The sequence below is a fragment of the Notamacropus eugenii genome, chromosome 1 (genome assembly GCF_028372415.1).
Source record: "Notamacropus eugenii isolate mMacEug1 chromosome 1, mMacEug1.pri_v2, whole genome shotgun sequence".
Classification (NCBI taxonomy): Eukaryota; Metazoa; Chordata; class Mammalia; order Diprotodontia; family Macropodidae; genus Notamacropus; species Notamacropus eugenii.
In genome coordinates this window covers 481889979-481910747 of record NC_092872.1, presented here as the reverse complement: position 1 = coordinate 481910747, position 20769 = coordinate 481889979, and the positions used below count along the sequence as shown (strand labels likewise).

The following is a 20769-nucleotide window of genomic DNA, read 5'->3' as shown; positions in this document are numbered from 1 at the left end:
GCCTGGCACACACAACGGTTGACAATTATGCTTGGTGATTGATTGAGTCTAGTTCTTTTATTTTATAGATGAGGAAACTGAGGCCCAGAGAAAGGCCATGACTTGCCCAAGATCACTTAGGTAGTTAATAGTAGAGCAAGCTTTAAAACTCAATTCCTCTTGGTCTTGTTTCTTACCAAAGAATAGGAAGGAGGTTTTTTGGGTTTTTTTTTAAGTATAGAAAATAGGAAAAAGGAATCTTAAAAGCTATATCTGGAAACCTGGGATGTGCCTCAGGATGAAGACAAAACTGGATTTAGGGAATTGAGGAGAGATCCAGACCAACCGAAGGAACCAGTAGCATCCAATTCCAGCCTCTGAACCTGGTCCACCACAGTTGTGTGACTTCTAAATAATCTGTACCTATAGACTCCTCCCTTCCATCAGTTACTCACACTTCAAGAGAACTGGCTCTTGGTCCATGTTGTTGGTGTAGAAAGTTCCTCTCTCAGGGATATGGGAATTAAGGAAGAACTTTGTTCTCAAGGTTCTTCCTGTTAGAAACCATTTCTCCATTCTCCCTTCCCTAACCCCTAGAGATGAACTAGAGTGGTGCAGGAAGTTCACAATGGAAAGCCCATAATGTTCTTGGGCACCTGACAGCAGAAATGCACAGGACAAGCCTTCACGCAAGGCAGTTACAGCCCCATCCAGATGGGAACCAGTCCCTTCTCACTCGCCTCCTTGGAAAAAAAAAAATCCCACAACTCAACACTTCCAAATATTGAGACAATGGGAAAAATAACTCTTGAGCCATATGAAGAATGGTCTGGATGCCAGGAAAATGATGGATTGCATAAGCTTTGACAGGGTGTAAAAGGAGTAGGGGTAATATGGTCTTTATCAAAAATAACTCCATGTGGAGAAAGTTGCAAACCTCAGCCTCAGCAGGCTTGGGGCCCAGGAGGATGAGAACACAGTTGGAAGTGACCAGGTTAGCTTCAGACCTGTGGGTTCATGACACTTGGCCAGCTGGGTTACTGGCCCCCAGCTTCCTCTCCTTACTGCGGCATGCTGGGGTCCCAGTTAGCAGGCACCCAGCCTCCACTGGGGTCAGGAAGCACTCACACCCCCAGGGCTCTACCCCGTCCCAACCCTGCCAGCCCCATCCAGAAAAAGGACAACCTGCTGCCCACCTGAGACTGCTTGAGCTGGAGAAGTCGCAACAGCTCCGGCTTCCGGTGGTAATCCTTGGCCCGGGCATCCGAAAATACATAGATGAAAGAGCCAGGATTGGAGATCTCCACTGCCGCCTTGATGGCACCAACACTCATCTCTGGGCAATCACCTCCACCCTGTGACCCAATTCAGCATTAAGATTAACCTTCTTCAGTCTAGGAAACGTGAAGTAACTTATGGAAAGAACAGTTGAGTCCTCTCAAAATCTTCCTGTTCATGTAGCATTCTGCTGATTCAACCAAACATTTGTTTCCACATTCATCTCCTCCCTAACTATCTTCAAACAATTTCACAAGCAAAGACATGCCACTTTCCCCATCTTCTCCCTTGCCCCCACCCTAGTCATCTCTTGTCTCTGCCCTCAGCAAAAACTAACTGAGGGGAATCATCATACCCAGGATGTTTCAACACACAAAATGGGTCTTCGTGCACCTCACCCCTATTCTTTTCAGGGGTGAGGGACTGTGATGTGGAACATTACACATAGTATCAGATTTTTTTAAATACCTTGATTAGTTTTGCTAAACTAGTTTTTTTTTCTCTTTTTTATGAAGGATAGCTATGAAGAGAGAAGGAATAAATTTAGAAATGCAGATGTCATGAAAACAAAATGTACCAGTAAAAATTTATTAGAAATAAAATATGCCTTCATGACTTATAAAAATGTCTTGATTCACCAGTGTATAAGAATATGCACCCCAACCAAAACTCTTAGAGGATGATGGAACAAGATACCAGGATATTCTAGCTTCACATGATTGACCAAGGAGTTTGGGCAGGCATAGGTAGGAGAGAGGGAGGGGTATAAAAATTGTTTTAGGTAAAGTAAGGCTCCTGAGAAACAGAAGCCTAGAGGCCAGCCTTACCTGTACATAGAGTTCTCTCAATTCTCGCTGGAACACATCAGGATTTGATGTGAGGGTCACTGGTCCAATATCTGCCAAAGAGACCAAGACAAACTCCCTCACAACACTGGAAGGGACCTGCTCTAGCGATGGAGAGGGGAGTGGGATTCCAACCTATTTATCCTTCTCTAGGGAGATTAGAGGGAAATATCAACTGCCTGAGCTTTAGAACCCTCCTGGGTAGATACTGCTTCTAGGAGTGAATATATACTCTTTTGTCAGGATATGTAGAGCCCTTCATGGCCTGGCTCCGACTTACCTTTCCAGACTTACTATACATAAGTCACTTTCATGCACTCATACTGTGCCTCATGCCAGACACACCATCTCCCATCTCTCTGTTTTTACCCAGGAATTCCCTTCTCAGCCCTTCATTTTATACTCAGCTCAAGGCCCATCTTCTACAAAGACCTTTCTGTTCCTACCTGGGTACCCCTTCCCCCACCACACCAATAACCTTGGATTTACTTTGTGAATATTTACATGTGTAGCTCATGTCTCTCCTGATAGAATGTAAGTTACCTGAGGTCAGGGATTCTGTTTTTTTTTTTTACTTTGTATTCTCTGAACCTGCAACATGGTAGCTACTTAACAAATACATTGATTGACTGGGGCAGCTTGGTGGCTCAGGGCCTGGAGTCAGGAAGACCGGAGTTTAAATCTGACCTCAAACACTTACATTATTTTCAACTCTGGGCAAAAAACTTGACCACTGTTTGCCTCAGTTTCCCTCATCTGTAAAGTGGAAATAAAATGGAAATACCTCCCAGAGTTGTTGTGAGGATCAATTGAGGTGATAGTGGTTAAGTGAATAGCTTAATTCGTGGCACATAGTAGGCATTATATAAATGTTAGTTGTTATTAATTATTATTGTTACTATTGGTTGTGTATGCCTTTCTTGAACCAAGGAGGAGAAAGGTAAGATGGTTGTAGAAGAAAGATCTCTGGATTTGGAAGCAAAGTCCTGGGTTCAAATTCTAGATATTCCGCTTACTACTTATATGACCTTGGCAAGATACTTCATATCTCCTGTTTCAGTTTCCCCAGCTGGAAAATGAGAATGACAATTCTGGGACTACCTACTTAAGCCAACCTTGTGAAAAAAATCCCTTTGTGAACCTTAAAACCCTATGCAACTATGAATTACTATATAATTGACAGCCTAATTATGTATCTGTGTTGTATTGTTCAGAGTACGTGAAACTTCTCTCCTAACTCAGTTATAAGTTTCTTGGAAACTTACTCACCTTATTCAGGACAGGACCATGGCTCACTTAGCTTCATACCCCCTCCTCCACACGGGAGAGGGTCTCATACATAAAAAGAACAAACATTAGCATGGCGCTTTCAGTTTTGCAAAGCAATTTTATTTCCTCCAGATAGCTCTGAGAGAGGTGCAACAGGCATTGCCAGCCTCCCCTCTCCCAGCTAGTAAGTATTAGAGGCCAGATTCAAATCATGAGCTAGTTTATACTATGCAGCAAGCATTCAAGACATTTTCGCTGAATGAAATGAATGAAAGAGGAATGAATAACTAAATGAGTGCTCAACGAATCCTAAGTCTAGTTAAATCTGAGAGAGTAATAACCAAGAGCTTCTGTCATTTCTTGTAGGTCTCATTTAGCTCAACCCTCACTCCAGGCTTCCTCTCAGTCATTATTAGGAAGCAGAAGGGAAGAGTTCTCTCTTCTTTGCTTCTTGCCCAGTGGGAAAAACCCTCTGAGGCACCTTTCTCCTGCACTCTGTTTCCAGCTATAAACCTGCTCCAAAGAAGGGGAGGCAGACATAGGCTCAGCAGAGTCCTTCTATCTAGAAGGGAAAGAAGGTGGACATGATATTTCCCCAGGCAGCTATGTCCACGTGTGAACTGACCGTTATAGGAGTCTCACTGCCACCACCCACTATTCCCTTTGTCAATCAGCCAATAAAAGTTTATTAAGCACCTACTATGTGCCAAGCACTATGCTAAGAGACGAGGATTCCAAAAAAAAAAAAAAGAGAGGGAGGCAAAAGACAGCCTCTGCCCTCAAGGTGCACACAATCTAGTGTGGGAAAAGCCACCTTTGGGTGACTTCCCATTCCATAAGGGCTACACAGGTCACCAGTGAAGCCAGCCATCTAGTTTTTCTATTCCCCCATTCACAGGGAGAATATCAAGTAAGAAAATTACAAAACAAGTTGGGAATCTGCCACTTTTCTCCCCAATACATATATACCCACCCACCTACCCCAACTTTGCCCAGGGGTATATGCCTGTCACTCCTCTCTATGTCATGTTGACATGTAGGCAACTTAAGGAATTTCAAGTAAAGGAAGGGGTGGAGGGAAGATTGAAATTGAAGAGATAGCCTGGTGCAGTAGAAATGATGGTGGATTTGGAGTTGGAGGGCTTGGATTCAAATCCTATCTCAGCTATGTATTGGGTATATGACCTTGAGCAAGTCACATGCTAACTCATTCTGAATGTCCTCATCTACAAAATGGCTGTGGGGGGGAGGGGTGGGGGTGGTGATGGTGGAACTAGATGATGTCTAAGGTCCCTTCCACCTTAAAGTCAAAGAGCTGCTGCATCTGGTGTGAGTTCTTAACCCTGGGCCACATGTCATGCATGTCATGACATTAATTCCACACCTCAGGGAATTGCCTTCTTCCTCAATGGTGGAATTACTTTAGCTGTAATTAAGCCATCTAAAGATCATGCATTTTTCTTTTTTTGGAGGCAATTGAAGTTTGCCCAAGATCACACAGCCATTATGTGTCTGAAGACAGATTTGAACTGAAGTCCCCTTGACTCCAGGGCCCAGTGCTATATGCACTGAGGCACCTAGTTGCCCCATGTTTCTTTCTTAAAGTTCAAGATGGATGAACCTTCAAAGCTGACCCTGATCTGAACCTTTCTTGACAACGAATTGGAGCATCATGGCACAGTAGCTGGATCACTGGACCTGGAGACAGGAAACCTCAGTTCAAATCCTTCCTCAGACACATACCAGCTGTGTGATTCTGATTTGGGGGAGGGGAAAGAGGAGGGAATAAGCATTTATATAGCACCTATTATGGTGTAAAGTTTAAAGTGCTAAGCATTTTACAAAGATTATCTCAAGTGACAACTTCTCTGGGCCTCGGTTTCCTTATCTGTGACAGAACGGAACAAGGCTCAGTGACCTCTTAGGTCCCTTGCAGCTCTAAATCAACAATCCTTTGCAGCAGATTTTAAAATACCATAATTGTCCTAGAATCAGTGAGTCAATCAATAAGCATTTATTAAGTACGCACTGTGTGCAGGGGAAGAATAAGTCATGGGAAACAGAGAAGGCAGATGCCTTAGAGATTATTCTGTTCAACCTCCTGATTTTACTGATAAGGAATCTGAGGTCCATTGAGATGGATTTGCCCAAGAGGGAGGGAGGGAGGAAGAGAGAGAGAAAGAAAAAAGAAAAGAAGGAAGGAAGGAAGAAAGGAAGGAAGGAAGGAAGGAAGGAAGGAAGGAAGGAAGGAAGGAAGGAAGGAAGGAAGGAAGGAAGAGGTAGAACAAGTAGAGGAAGCCAAGTCCTCTAATTCAGTATCAGCACTTTTTCCACCAGCCTATGGGTGTGCATCCCATTTCAAAAACTCTCCACCACTCTCCAGACAGCTGAGACAGTATAGATGATGGTCCTTATTTTTAATTAATGCTAGCACATTGCCTCCATTTGTTTTGCTGGGTGCCTGACCCACTGTCATTACTCAGGGAGAAAGGGCCAGAGACAGTAATATATGCCATAGTGCCTCAAGCAATAGAAGACATTCTCATCAACAGGAGTCAGAGAAAGGTACTAGGGAACATGGATCCCTCTCCCCCTTTGTCCAGCCAATACTGGCTCGACACAGAAAGTCCCCCAGACAGTATATTAGATTTGAGATTTAACAAATATTCATTAAGTACCTACTATGTGGCAGGCATCGTGTTAAGCACTTGACAAATATTATCTCCTTTGATCTTCACAACTACCTTGGGAGGGAGGGATGCGATATTATTATCCCCATTTTACCGATGAGAAACCTGAGGCAAATCGAAGTTAAATGTCCAATATCACTCAACCAGTAAGTGTCTCGAAGCTGGATTGGAACTCAAGTCTTCCTGATTCCAAATCCAGAGCTCTTATCCTAGCTGCCTCAGTATATAATGGGACATGATATCCATGTCCATACAAAGAAGATGGTCCATGGATGGTCCATGGATCATACCATGTTTGGGGGGTGTTTTCTCAGTGGTAAGTACAGGACTGTATCAAACCATCCATATTCCCTCTTTTGCTCCCCTTTGAGGTGGTATACACTGGCTGGCCAGAATTTGAGGAGAAGTATGGGGCCAAAGAACAGTATGAAGCTTACTTGTCTGTGATGAACAGCATGCTGCACCCCTAACCTTGGTCCCCTTATTGCTTCACACTAAGCAACTGACACCAAAGCACATGTCCACTAACCACAGGGACATGCTTTCTACATCTCCTAAGAGAAAGGCATAGAGCTGGGTTCTGGGAAACCACATCACCCCATGGAATTTCTCCTTGGACATTTGAATTGGGTTTCTCAGTAGCAGGAATTTCAAAGACACTGAGTCCAGGTGCACAGGAAAGCTCCAGTTTGCTGGCAAACTCCCAGCAAAATATTCCCCCAAGCCCTAAGGCGTCATCCACTTCCCATACCAAGTAGATACAGCTTCTGCTGGGCCAAAGCTCAGGGGAGCTCTCCTCTTTACAGGAAGCATATATTGATGATATTTGATATTATTTCCTATAATCTGCTTTAAGAATCACATTAAGATCACCAGTTTCAATCTGGGAGCCGCCAGAACTCCAAGGATGAGCCCATCTTATTGTCTGACCTTCCCTCACCCCATACAGCAATGCAGCCAGTTTTTCACAATATGGCTCAGTGCAAACCCTAATGCAAAAAATGATAAGGAAGTCATTCATCCCCTCTGGGCCTCTGCTTCTTCATTTGTGAAACGAAGTCATTGAAGGAAATGATGATTAAGATTTCTTCTATCTCTGGATCTTAATTGAGCAAGGATTTATTAAGCACCTACTATGTGGCAAGTGACCAAGCTTGACCCCCAAAAATAGACCTAAGAAGGCACTTGCCCTCTTTGGGAGACTGTGGTATGAAACACTACACATCACAATATATTTCAACAGTTTGGTTAGTTTGTTGTACTGTTTCCCACCCCCCTCTTCTTTAATCTTTATTAGAAAAGAAAAGGCTCTCTGGAAGGAAGAGGGGGAGGGACACTAGCAAATGCAGGCAATGTAAAAACAAGATTTCAATAAAAATTTATTTTTAAATAAAAAGCACTGCTAAGAGAGACCACAGGTAAATTTTAAACATCAGTTTTAGTTGAATGATAAAGTAGAAAGCCAGACTGAGAGGAGAGGAAGTACAAGTAATAAGAATAAACAGCTTTCCCAGGACTTTGGCTATGTAAGGGAGAAGGGATTGAAGATGACAGTTTCTGGAGATGATCAAATGAAGTGAGGACTTTTTTTAATGATGGGGTATCGTGGACATGTTTTTAAGCAGTAGGGAAGGAACTAATAGAGAGGGAAAGACTGAATATTCGCAGGGGTGAGGAGAATGATTTGTGAGGACAATCTGCTAAATGAGAAGGCAAGAGATAAGATCAAATATACATACACGTAGAAGTATAATCCTACGATAATAATGCTACCCGAGGGTCCCTGGAGTCATGGTAGAATGGGGACCCAAAGGAGTCAAAACAGAATAAGACCCTTGCCCCATGCTGTTTTTCCCACGCAATACTCCATTTCCCATCTCTCCATGCCTTTCTTTGCACTGGCTGTGCCTCATATGCCAACAATGTACATTCTCCTCACCTCCACTTCTTAGAATTTCTGACTTCCTTTAAAATTCAACTGCAATACCATCTTTTAAAATCTAAATAAAGCCTTTCCTGATCCTCCCCCCCCCCACTCCAGCATTCTCACTCTTCAAAAATCGTCTCGAATTTACTTTATGTGTGTGTTTATGCATGTGTGTGTGTATACACAGATATTACCTCCTCATACAGGAAGTAAGCTCCTTGAGGGCAGGGAATATTTCATTTTTATCTTTTTGCCACTTCTTGTGGGCCCCAGCACAGACATTAGTTTGGTACCTGAAGTTCTTGACACCTCATTTCAAGCACAAGGAAACACAGTTCAGATCCAGGAGTCAAGGGGGCTAACTGAGAGCATACAAAGTAACATACAGACATTCCTTCACTCCTCATCTCCTCACCAGTACGAGCATTCTGAAAACCCCCTACCGAGAGAGAGAGAGAGAGAGAGAGAGAGAGAGAGAGAGAGAGAGAGAGAGAATATGACAGGGAGGGGAAGAAAGAATGAGAAAGCATGACAGAAAATGTGAGAGGGAAGGAGAAAAAGAGAAGGGGAGAGAGAAATAAAGGAAAGGAGGGAGAATGAGGGAAGGAGGAAGGGAGAGGAGAGACAAAGAGAAGCCTGCTGTAACACAGTCCTTTAGTGAAGCTCTTATCTCCACAAACCAGACACAGTTCCTTGTTTGCCTGTCTTTCTGTGTCAATACAATGACTGGTATCTGTGCCTGGCACTTTTCTGGGATTGGGGCAGGCTTCTGAATTTAAAAGAAAGAGACTTGTACCCTGGGACCTAGCAGAAGAGTTGGATTTTCTCCTAACATGAAGGATTGATTTCCCCCCATTTTTATTTTATCATGAGAGACTAGTTAATAACAATGTCACTCACAGAGTTTCCAAAGAGCCCATCCATACCACCAGCCATTCCCTTCACGCATGCACGCACACACACATAAAGGGCACTTTCTGTTCTGAAGCTTCCTCTAGCTTCAGGCAGGCAGTAAAGAGGATTGATTGCTTACTTGTACAGAATCCTACACTGAGCATTCTGAGGAGGGGAAGGGGAAGAAAGGGAAAGATAAAAAAAAGCAGTAGGAAGGCCCCCCTTCTCAGGACACTTACCAGTCCAGGAAAGGAGACAGGATAAAAGCATGAAAAGAACTAAAGAAGAAAACTACTATTTCTTTTCATAGCCTGTGTCCCTGCTCTCCTCCTCCCATTTCCCTGTAATTCACTTCACTCCTCACTTCATCCCCTTAGAATTCTGGCCTTCCTTCAAGGCTCGTATTAGTTTCTACCTAAGCATCCGCCTTTCTTAACCCCTGCCTTCCCTAATTGTTTAGGCTCTCTTTACCTATTTAAATTTTATCTATTTTTATATTTTAATTAACTATTTAGATATTGTATCCCGCCCCCAACTTCTCAGTAACGTGTAAGCTCCTTCAATCAGCCAACATTTAAGTGCCTACTATGTGCTAGACACTGCACTGGCTTCTGGGAATACAAAGAGAAAAATGAAACCATCCCTGCCCTCAAGGAGCTTACATTTTCTGGAGGAAACAGCATGTACGCATATGAATAAACATACATACAAAGTATATAAATACATAGTCATTTGGGATAGTAGTGGGAGGCAATGGTAGCAAGGACATGGGGGTCAAGAAAGACCTCATGTAGGAAGTGTTGTTTGGTCTGAGCTCCAAAGAAAGGTAACAATTCTAAGAGGTAGAGGAAAGGGAAAGCTGTGTTCCAGGCATTGGAAACAGCCCAGGCAATGGCATGGAGATGGGAGATGGACTGGCAAGTATGAATAACAGCATAAGGCTAGTTTGGTTATACCAAAGAGTGCATGGGGTGGGGGGGATGTAATAAGCTTGGAAAAGTAGGTAGGGACCAATCTGTAAAAAGATTTTCAAACTAAACACAAGTTGACTAGCTCATGGAGCAGGAGATTGACATCGTGAGACCTATGCTTTGGCAGGTATTTGAAAGATGGATTAGAGAGGGGAGAAAATGGTTTGCTTTTCTGACTTGCTTTGTTTTGCCTTTATATCCACAGGGCAGAGTGACTTGCATATAGTTGCTTAATAAATGCCTGTTTAATTGAAGTGATTTTAATCCACAACACATATCAAAAGTGTGTTATGTATGGCATCCAAGACAAGGTTCATAGAGGGTCACCATCACTCATCCTGACCAGAGGACCCAGAGAAGTAATGGGCTTATAGAGCAGAACAAGCCATATTTTGGGGGCTTGGCCAATGCATGAATTTGTTTTGTTTGACTTTATGTATTTGTTACAAAAGTGAGGTTTCCTTTTCATTTTTTCCCAATGAGCAAGGGAGGGACAGAGAACTGATTTTTGCTCACTGAAAAAAATTAATTTAAAAAAAGAAAACTATCAACTAGAGGTGCTGAATGAGATGTACATTTTCAAGCATAGCCAATGTGTTGACAGTACTTTTTTAGATAAGGAAAATTTTGGAGGGGAGGAGAAGTTGGTGGGTAATAATAGTGATTTTTAAAAAAAGAAGGAAGAAAAGGGCGTCAATGTAGTATTTAAAAATTACGCAGAAGAGAAGACATAAGAAGACAGGCAAGCAAGGCAGTTTTGTTATTATGATGCAAAACTTAACATACACATGAAAAAATTGTACATAAAAGAAGTTCACAATTTGATATGCAATTCTTTGTTGTCTGTATATTGAAATGTTTATGTCTGCTAAGTTAATAATAAAAAGGAAATTGATATTTAAAAAAAGTAATGCCTAATTATCAGGAATAATTAGTTGAAGCAGGAGGCTGTTAGACTCCCGGCTTCCCTTGTAGCTTCTCATTGAGTTCTGAGGTCTCTCTCTTTCCTATACTGGGGAGCTGGGGACACCTTACAAACATTTGTGCCAAGAAGGAGAAGGAGGAAGAGAAGGAGGTGCAGGAGCAGGAGGAGGAAAAGGAGAAGAAGAATAAGGAGGAAGAGGAGGAGAAGAAGAAGAAGAATGAGGAGGAGGAGAAGAAGAAGAATGAGGAGGTGGAGGAGGAGGAAGAGGAGAAGGAGAAGAAGGGGGAGGAGAAGGAGATGGAAGAGGAGAGAAAAAGAAGAAGAAAAAGAAATTTTATATACTTTAAGGTTTGCAAAGTGATTTACAAACATTATCTCATTTTTTCCTCACAAAAACTCTGGGACATAGATGTTATTATTATCTATATTTTGTAGATAAGAAAACTGAGCCTGACAGGGATTAAGTGACGTGCCCAGGGTTACAGACCTAGGAAGTGTCTAAAGCTGAACTTGAATTCCTGACTGCAGGTCTGGTTCTCTATCCTCTGCACCATCTAGCACAAGACTTCACTTGTTTGGATTGGAGAACAGAAGAGCAAGGAGAGGAGACTGAAGAGAGGTGTTGTTCAGTTGTTTCAATCACCTACAACTCTTTGTGAACCCACTTGAGGGCTCTTCTTGGCAAAGAAACTGGAGTGGTTTGCCATTTCCTTCCCCAGCTCATTTTATGGATGAGGAAACTGAGGCAAACAGGATTAAGTGACTTGCCCAAAGCCACACAGTTAGTAAGTATCTGAGGCTAGATTTGAACTCAGGAAGATTAGACTTCCTGGCTTCAGGCCCAATGCTCTATCCACTGTGCCACTTAGCTGCCCAAAAAGAGATAGATAAGGGGTTAATGTAAGGAAAAACTTTCCAATAACTAAAAATTTCTCAGTGTATAAGGGAAAGTAATAAGTCCCCCATCACTGGAGGGCTTCAAGAAAAAGCTAAAATAATTCTTTCTTGACTAGATTGTTGAGAGAATTCTTGTTCAAGAACCAAACTCAAGAGCCCTTCCAACTCCAAGATCCTATGATTCTGTGGGGGAAGTGATCAATGCCCAAGAGTTATTCATGGCATTAGGGTGGGAGGGATGAGGAGGAGAAAGCACTAGGGCCTGGAGATGCTAGGAGGAAGGGTGAGGCAGTGGAACGAATACCAGACCTAAAGCCACAGCCCAGAGAAGCTGAAAGAGTTCACATCTCAACTCGGCTTCACGTTTCCTGTACGCCCTTGAGCAAGACACCACTTCTCTGGGCCTCAGTTTTCTCATTTGTAAAACGAAGGGGGTTGGATGAGATGACCTCTAAGGTCCCTTCCCACTCTACATGCAGTGATGAGGTGGTGACCCTGGCAAAGGAACAGGCAGGGAAAGAGCAGCTAAGGGAAACAGAATGGGGAGGTTTCCAAAACTGAGTCTGAATACAAAAAGAAAAATTCAACACATTTCAAGAAAATCATAGAGTATTTTACAAGTTACAAAGCATTTTCTCCACAATAATCTTGTGAAGCAGATAGCATAAAAACTATTGCCTCTGTTTTTTCAGAGTAAAAGCAGTAAATTCCTCTCCCACAACTGCCCAGCCAAACACAATGAGTACCGCAGAGCCAAGCCTTGAACTGCCAAGCCTTGAACCGCGGTCTCCTGACTACCGATAAGCTCTCTTTCCACTACCCAATGTTACCTTGGATATATGAGGAATGGTGCTGGGGGAGATGCTGAGGAACTGGGGAAATAGGTTAGTTTTCACCATCACTAGAGAAGTCAATGCCCTGCCCTGAGGCTCCCCTGGATTTGATACTTCAGTAGAATTTAGTTTCTTGAGTGCAGGAACTGTTTTTGTTTTTAATTTTATATCCCCCCCAGTGTCTAGCATGGAGCTTAATAAATGCTTGTTGAACTGAATTAAATTGAATTCATCAGAATATCACTACTGTAGGGCTCAGTGGGCCAAAGTTAAGACTTGTACTCTGATATAAACACTTATTGTTTGACCTAGCATAAGAGCACAGATTTAGAGCTGGAAGGAACCTGAGATATCTTTGAACACAGCACCCTCATTTTAGAGTTAAGAAAGCTGAGGCTCAAATGATTTACTCAGAGTCACACTAGTAAACGTCTAAGGTAGGATTTGAACTCAGGTCTGTGGACTCTAAGTCCAACTTCTCTAACACACAGCTGTTCTGCCTCCTGGGCATATCTCAACTCTAATTCAGTTGCAAGTAACTTGAAGGCAAAGTCTGTATCACTTTTTTCTTTCTGTATCATTCACAATGGCTAGCACTTGGGCCCAGCACAAGTGAGACCTTACTTGCTAACTAACGGTCAAATTAAAATCCACTGAAAAGGGGACAGCAAGGAGCAAGTGAGGAGACATCTCAATGCTCAAGAGCCCAAGGGGTAATGGTAGAGGCATGGCCAGAGGAAATACAGCATGGATGGCTAAGATCAGGATAAGACTCCCAGGGCATACTTGGGCTCACACTCTCTGATGCTAAGAAGGCAATCAGTGGGAAGGATAACCCTGCCCAGTTCTGATTTACTCCACAATGAAAAATTCTTAGACTGAACCAGAAAAAGCAAGACAGAGCTTTTGATCAGATGTTTTGCTGGCTCAGAGGCCAAAGTTGAATAATATCTGGGTGGAGGAAGAAGTTAAAAACCAGGGGGAAAGGAGGCTATGTGAATTTGGGCTTAGGAATCTAATCAGTATCAGTCACAGAAAAAGAATTAGAACTCTGAAAGGAACTGTTTCTTCCCTTCTCCCAATATTCCCTTACTTCTTTCCTTTGGGTGAGCCCTGAGTGTCTGCTCCATATGAGAATAGCAAAATCCCACCCTTCTGTCCTCCTGTTATAGAGGGGCCTGCAAGGGTCAAATACACTTGTATAAAAATTAATAATAAAATTTAATAATAATATTAATGATTAATAATAATAACTACATTTACAGAGCACTTATTGTGTACCAGGCACTGTGCTAGGTATTCAACCCATTGCTCCACCTAGTTGCCCCCACTGTATATATTAATGTATATTATAATGTTTGTGTGTGTGTGTGTGTGTGTATTCTCAAATTGGCCCTATTAAGGATCTGTTTGAGCTATATATGTCCAGCTTTGTTTTTGCATAAGATTGAATAGTTGAACATAGGGTAGAAAATGGATTTTAGATGTGACAGCTAAGAGTGGACACCACCCAGATCTAGGAAAAAGTCACCCTTCAAAATTCCAGTTTTAGATTATTCAACAATTCCATCTGTAGAGGAGGAAGATTTTCTAGTCATCCAGGAGAGCCCCCATCTGACTTTACACAATTCAGAATATCAGGGAGCATGGTCAAAGGAGAGTGAGCCCTAGAACCTTCCGAGACGCTACTTTTTCTACATTAGATCAGGCACAGAGGGCATGCCAGGGTTCCCATGGAAGATTTTGCCTAGATCTCCCCTGGGTGCACAGTCAGGGAACACAAAGTTTCTGTACCCCAGGTTTTGAACACAAGCAAAGAGAAGGAGGTCTGGCTGTTCTCAGAGACGCGACTGAGAACCCCCTTGGACTAGGAGGCGCAGGCTAGGAAAGGAGATAAAGGTCTTCCTAACAGTGCCAGAGCCTTACTCAGAGCGCACAATCAGGGACCTCTGAGCTTTCCCAGCTGGATTCTCCAGGGAATGACACGCTCAAACCGAAAGAGCACAGGGTTACCAGATCATCAGGTGGCTTTACCGCAGGGGAGGGAGGGACAGAGTACCTGGGTCATGGAAGGGCACCAGTGCGTAGTTGGAGATGGCTTTGCTTCGCCCGCTGAGGCTTCGCTCCAGGATCCTGGAGGCGCCCTCGACCACCTGCCTCAGGTCATCCCACATGGAGCCAGTGACATCAAAGACGAAAGCCAGAGTGGCATCTCCGGAGGCGGGGAGCACAGACTCCCCTGGAGGCGCCCCAGCAGCCGCTGCCACTAGCAGCAGCAGCAGCCCTAGTCCTCGGAGCGACAGCAGCGCCCCGGGAGTCATGCCTGCGCTGAGAGCGCACGCTTGCAGCCGCTTCTAAGGTGAAGCGGCAGAAAGGATGCCCTCCTGACACTGAGCTTCCCCGTCCTGCACTCCGAGACTGCTCTGACTAACTGTGCCCTCCACCCCCTCCAAAAAGTCCTCCGGGATGCCAGCCCCGAGAGGCGAGCGCACTTCAGGGCAGCGCAAAGCACTAGCAGCCACAGCTCGGTGTGCGCCCTGCAAGGCCTCGGGTTACAGCTGGTGCGTGCGGGAAAGGGGCTTGCAGTCTTCGAGTGGGAGCCTGGGCGGATCCTAAAGGCCACTCTGTGCGGGGCCACGAGCCTGCCTCCCGCCCCTCCCCTCGGACTACCCCCAATCCCCCGTGACTCAAACTTTCCCTTCTCCCTGCGCTCTGCTCTGCTCCTCTCTGGCTGGGGAGGTTAGGGGAGGACACTGGGCTGACAGCTGAAGGAGAAGCAGCCTCAGCCAAGGAGCCAAGAAATGGGAATTAAGGGGAAGAAGCACAGAAATGTGGCTGGCCAGGGAGGGGAGTGGCATAGAGGGGAGGAGGGATCGCAGGAGGCACCTGTGCCTCTGCTCCCCGGGACAGCGCGTTAGGGTAAAACACCATGAAGCACTTGGTTCACACTTCCTTATGATAATAGTTCGCATTTATATGCATTTTAGTGCACTGAATAAACCTTTCTGACACAGTTTTCTTCTCTGTGGAATGTAAGATTCTTGAGGGCAGGGAGCATATTTTCCTTTTGTTTTTGTATCTTCGGGTCCTCCTACCTATCGCAGGTTTTTTTGGTATATATTCTATTCCTCCTACTACATAGAATGGGCAGCTAGGTGGTGCAGTGGATATAATACCCCATCTGGAGTCGGGAGGACTCCTCTTCCTGAGTTCAAAAATGACTTCAGACACAACTAGCTGTGTGAGCCTGGGCAAGTCACTTAATCCTGTTTGCCTCAGTTTCCCCATTTTTAAAATGAATTGGAAGGAGAGGCAAGCCATTCCAATATCTTTGCCAGGAAAACTCCAAAGTGGGGTTACAAAGAGTTAGATACAATTGAAATGACTGAATGACAATTACATACATAGAGAATGCAATGAGGGTAGAGACCATCTTATCTAAGCAATGCAACAAAGGTTTGTTAAGCCTCTATGGAGTTCAAGTCCTGACATTTCCTATAACCTAGCACAATTCCTGGCACTGGAGAGGCTGTTGACAAGTACCTATTCTGTTTATTTTTTGTTGTATGGACTAGTTATGAGATACAGGGTTGGAGGAAGTAGCGATGTTTCTCTTGGAAAAGACGATGCTGGGAAATGGGGTTGAAAAGGGACAAGATGACTACCTTCAAGTATTTCACTGGGCTGTCACCTGGGAGAGGGACCAAACTTGTTGGCTCCAAAGGGTAGAAGCAGCAATGAGTAGAAGTCTCAGTGGCCAATTCAAACTTGAGGTCAGGGAAAACTTCCTAATCTTTAGAGTACTCAGAAAGTGGGAATGGTTGCCTTGAGAGCTAGTGAATTCTATCTCTTTGGAGGTTTTCAAGCAGGGTCTACGGGATCTGATCTATTGTGGTGGGGATTCTTTTTCAAGTATGAACAAGATAGACAAGTCCTCTCTGCTGAGGGTACTTCCAACTTTGATTCTGTGACTCCCCACCCCATTCTAGTCCAAAGAGTCTTTTCCCACGTTCATTCACAAATAGGTGCCAAGACTTTAATGAGCAAAATCAGGGGCTAGATGGAAGAAAGAATCTAACATAGATCAGTTTGCTGCTCCCAGAGAAAGCCTCTACTCCTCTTTCCTCCACCCTCCCATCCCTCCTCCCGCCCTAATTCTGTAGACAGTCCCTAAGGGAAGAAGAGGAGAAAAGAAAAAAGGAGAGCAAACAGTTCCCTGGCACCAGCTCCTGACATTTGGGTAAGGATCTCAACATTTCCAAACTCTTTTAGACATCCCTCTCTTATGAAAAATTGGGATGATGACCTCTTAGAAGGGGAAAAGTCCATATTTGGTGTTTCAGCGGATAGGAATTCCAATCCTAGCTCTGTAACTTACTACTAATAATGATTGTTTAACATTAATAAACATTATCGTAAGCATTATTTAAACATTAAGTATTTGGGCTTTACACTACCTCAGTCCATTCTCAAAATAACCCAGTGAGGGAGACACTACAGGTACTAATATCTCCATTTTGCAGCTGAGGAAACTGAGGCTCAGGGAGGCTAAGTAGATCATCCATGGTTATACAGCTATCAAGTGTAGGCGTAAGACTCAAACTTACTCTTTCCACTAAACATGATGCCTTCCCCACCATGAGAGAAACCAAGTCACCCTCTCTCAGCCTCAGTCTCTGTAAGAAGAGGTCAGACTTGATGACTACTGGAGTGCCTTCCATAATTCAATCTCTGCACCTACAATCTCGAAGGATCCTCCCAGGTTTAAATCCTGTGTGGAGAGGCTACCTTGAGGATCAAATGAATTAATGAATTGAAAATACTTTGTAAATGGCAAAAGCCCACCAAACTGGAAAGGTATAATCATTAAAGTAGGAGGCAATAAAACATTGACCTTTATACTGACCTTTAGGGTTCACAAAGCATTTCTCAAGCATCACCTCATTGGAGGCCAACATTCTTGAGCAAGGTAGTGCTATCATCCCCATTTTACAGATAAGCAAACTGAGAGGGGGAGTGGCGTTAAATGTCTTGCCCACAGTCTCACCATTAGCAAGGATCAGTGCCATGAATCATTCCCCATTCTACTGACTCACTAGCTTCCTTTCCACAACTCTACACTGACACCCGGATTAACTGAGACCTGGAGAGATGAAGGATAATTACATAATTACAGGGGTGGCTTTTGTCACTTAGAACCTTGGTCTGTGGCTAAAAACTGAGCTTTAATGTCCTCAAAGGACAAAAAAAAGCCCTGGGGAAAGAGGGCTACCTTGATGGTAAAATTCAGCTTGTGAACCTTAAGAAACCCCAGGTGCCTAGGAAGAGGCTACCTGATGTACACATGGAACGGAGTTTGGTGAATTTTTGAAGGCCACGAAAACCTGCCACGCTAGTCTTGGATACAGAGAGCAGTAGGATCTTAGAAACAGAGTCAGAAGGAACCTTAAAGATCATGTAGCATAATCCTATCATATGAAGGATAAGGCAGACATATCCAGAGGTGTGCTAGAGCCAGCTCACACTGGCTAGTTCAGGAGAGCTGATTGTTAAAGGTTCAGTGTCAATACTTCTATCTTGGGAATCAGCAAACACTACAAATCAGAACTGGATTTATTGCTTTGTTGATTGTCTAGACTTAAGGAAGTGATGGAGAAAAGGTTATTAAGGCAATTTAAACAAAAAATATGTCACGTGGGGGCAGCTAGGTGGCTCAGTGGATAGAGTACTAGACCTGGAGTCAGTGGGATCTGAGTTCAGATCCAAACTCAGACACTTACTGGTTTATACTACACTTACTCTGGACAAATCACTTAATCCTGATTGCCATAGATGATAGACAAATAGATAAGATATAGATAGACAGACAGACAGACAGATAGATAGATAGATAGATAGATAGATAGGTAGGTAGATAGATAGATGTGTTATGTGCACTTGTTTTTCCTTGGAGAGTCAATTGTTAAACATTTGCCAGCACACTCCTGGCTCCACCTCAGTAGTTTGCCCAAGGTCACGTAGGTAAAAAATGGCTGAAGTGCAGTGATCTAAGACAATTCCAAAAGACTCATGCTGGAAAATGCTATCCACATCCAGAGAAAGAACTATGGAGTCTGGATGCAGAGCAAAGCAGACTATTTTCTCTTTCTTTTGTTTTTTCTCTTTCATGGGTTTTCCCTTTTGTTCTTATTCTTCTTTCACAACCTCACTAATGTGGAAATATTTTTAATATGATCATACATGTATAGCCTATGTCAGATTGCATGCTGTTTTAGAAAGGAGAGAAAGGAGAGAGGGGAAAATATTTAGAACCCAAAATCTTATAAAGGCAAATGCTGAAAACTAAAAATTAATTTATTTTTTAAAACGGAAGAAAATGGCTGTCAGAATTTGAAGTTAGGTCCTATGACTCCATATCCAGCCCTTCCCACTGCATCTATTCATGTTCTCTGTTCCATTAGCTAATTAGCAGTCAAGTAAGGTATATTTTAAAGGCTAATAGCAGCCAGCTCTCAATTTTTTTGATATAAAACCTAGTTAAGGAAAGACACGTAAATTGGAAATGTCCAGAGGAGAACAAATGAATGGTGAAAGTTCTTGTGTCCCTGCTATGTAAGACTGATTAATGATACTAGAAATATTTAGCCTAGAAAAAATGGTATATGCAGGGGTGAGGTATGGGGCAGGATGGGGGTGGGGGATATGAGAGATCAACAAGGCATTTATTAGGCACCTACGCCAAGTGCACAGCCAGGCCCCCGTGCTAGGAACTGAGGCTACACATACTTAAAAGGCTGTTGATCACATGGAAAAGTGATTCAATTTGTTCTTTTTAGTCCCAAAGGAAAGAGCTAAGAACACTGGATAGGACGGGATAAATTTAGGTTTGATGTCATCACAAACTTTCTAACCATTCTAGCTCTGCCTAAGTACAACAACTGCCAGGAGAGGTAGTGAGACCTCTCTCAAGCAGAAGTCAGATAACTAGTTAAGGGGTATGTTTTTGCAGGGATTCCTTCTTAGTATGGGTTTGACTGGAGGGATTATTGATTACAAACTACAAGGACCTGTGAGGCCATGTAACACAACTCCCTCATCTTATAGATAAGAAAGCCGAGGACCAGACAAGTTTAGCTAAAAAAAACCACACAGGTAGTAAGGGGAAGAGCTAGTATCTGAAGTTAGATTCTCTGATTCCAGGGCAGCTCAGGGGCACAGCAGATAGAGCACTGGGCCTGGAGTCAGGAAGATCTGAGTTCAAATTTAGCCTCAGACTAATTTACTAATTGTGTGATCCTGGGCAGGTTATTTAACCCTGTTTGCCTCAGTTTCCTCATCTGTAAAATGAGCTGGAGAAGGAAATGGCAAAGCCCTCCAGTATCTTTGCCAAGAAAACCCCAAATTGGGTCAGGAAGAGTCAGACACAATTGAACAACAGTCTCTGATTCCAGATCCAGCACTCCTTCCGTAGCCACTGAGGGAGGTTTCCAATTCTGAAATCTTGTGATTCTAAAAGTAGCACCTCACCCTCTCCCATAGGATGAATGAAAACATGAGCTCCAGGAACTGCATTTACTTTGATTATCCATGAGCTTCCTAAATTGTAGCCTATTAAATTTGCACAGCTATTGATAACACAATTTTTGTAGCCTTCAATATCAAGAAGCTGTATGTCAGTCAGTTTATACATGTAATGGGATTGCTTGCGTAGGGAGGAGCCCACTAGTCACAAACTTGTTTACCAACCATAGTGCCATGTTCCTTTATCAGACCGTACATTACACATGGGATGTCTCATTTTAACCAGCGTAGGGGGAAAGGTCCCATTCTTACCCCTTATGCCAAGGAAGATCTGAGGTTTAAAAAATTGGATAAGTAGTCCACCTTCCACAGTTACAAAGTGAATCCCTGCAAAGTGGGGATTAGATCCCAGGTCTTACTCCTAGCCTGGTGCTTTCCTAATGACACTACTCTAAGCCTGGCCTTACTAAGATGTCTTGCTACACCTACTCCAGTTGATACTTCCTAGTCCTGTATCTCGGCCCCTAGGCTCCAAGATGTCACATGGAGAATCTGACAAACTTTTATTGTACTGATGTGCTCATAGAGAGGATGACTAGGCCACTCCCCAGGTAATGTATGAATTTTAGCTGGACTCTTCTCCAGGTGAAAACTACTTTTGCTTTAGTTGACTAACCAATGTTGATGCAAACAGTGGAGGTTTCAGGGAGCCTCAGACCAGCATATGAGGGGGAGAAAAG

The 20769-nt window shown here is 43.4% G+C and overlaps 1 protein-coding gene across 8 annotated transcripts in view; it reads right to left on the bottom strand.

Moving 5' to 3' along the window:
* The window catches only part of HMCN2 (hemicentin 2), a 175963-nt gene extending 160401 nt beyond the window's left edge, over positions 1-15562 (bottom strand). For 6 of the 8 annotated variants that reach the window (XM_072632716.1, XM_072632714.1, XM_072632719.1 and 3 more), the window contains exons 1-3: positions 14568-15558; positions 2085-2155; positions 1176-1334 (exon numbers count right to left, since the gene is read on the bottom strand). In XM_072632716.1, the coding sequence (XP_072488817.1) occupies positions 1176-1334; positions 2085-2155; positions 14568-14829 (492 nt within the window). In that variant the 5' untranslated portion in view covers positions 14830-15558. Of the gene's footprint in view, positions 1-1175; positions 1335-2084; positions 2156-14567 lie in introns of all 8 variants that reach the window. The other 2 variants (XR_011972238.1, XM_072632720.1) reach the window with 2 other exon arrangements.
* Positions 15563-20769: the final 5207 nt, after the last annotated feature.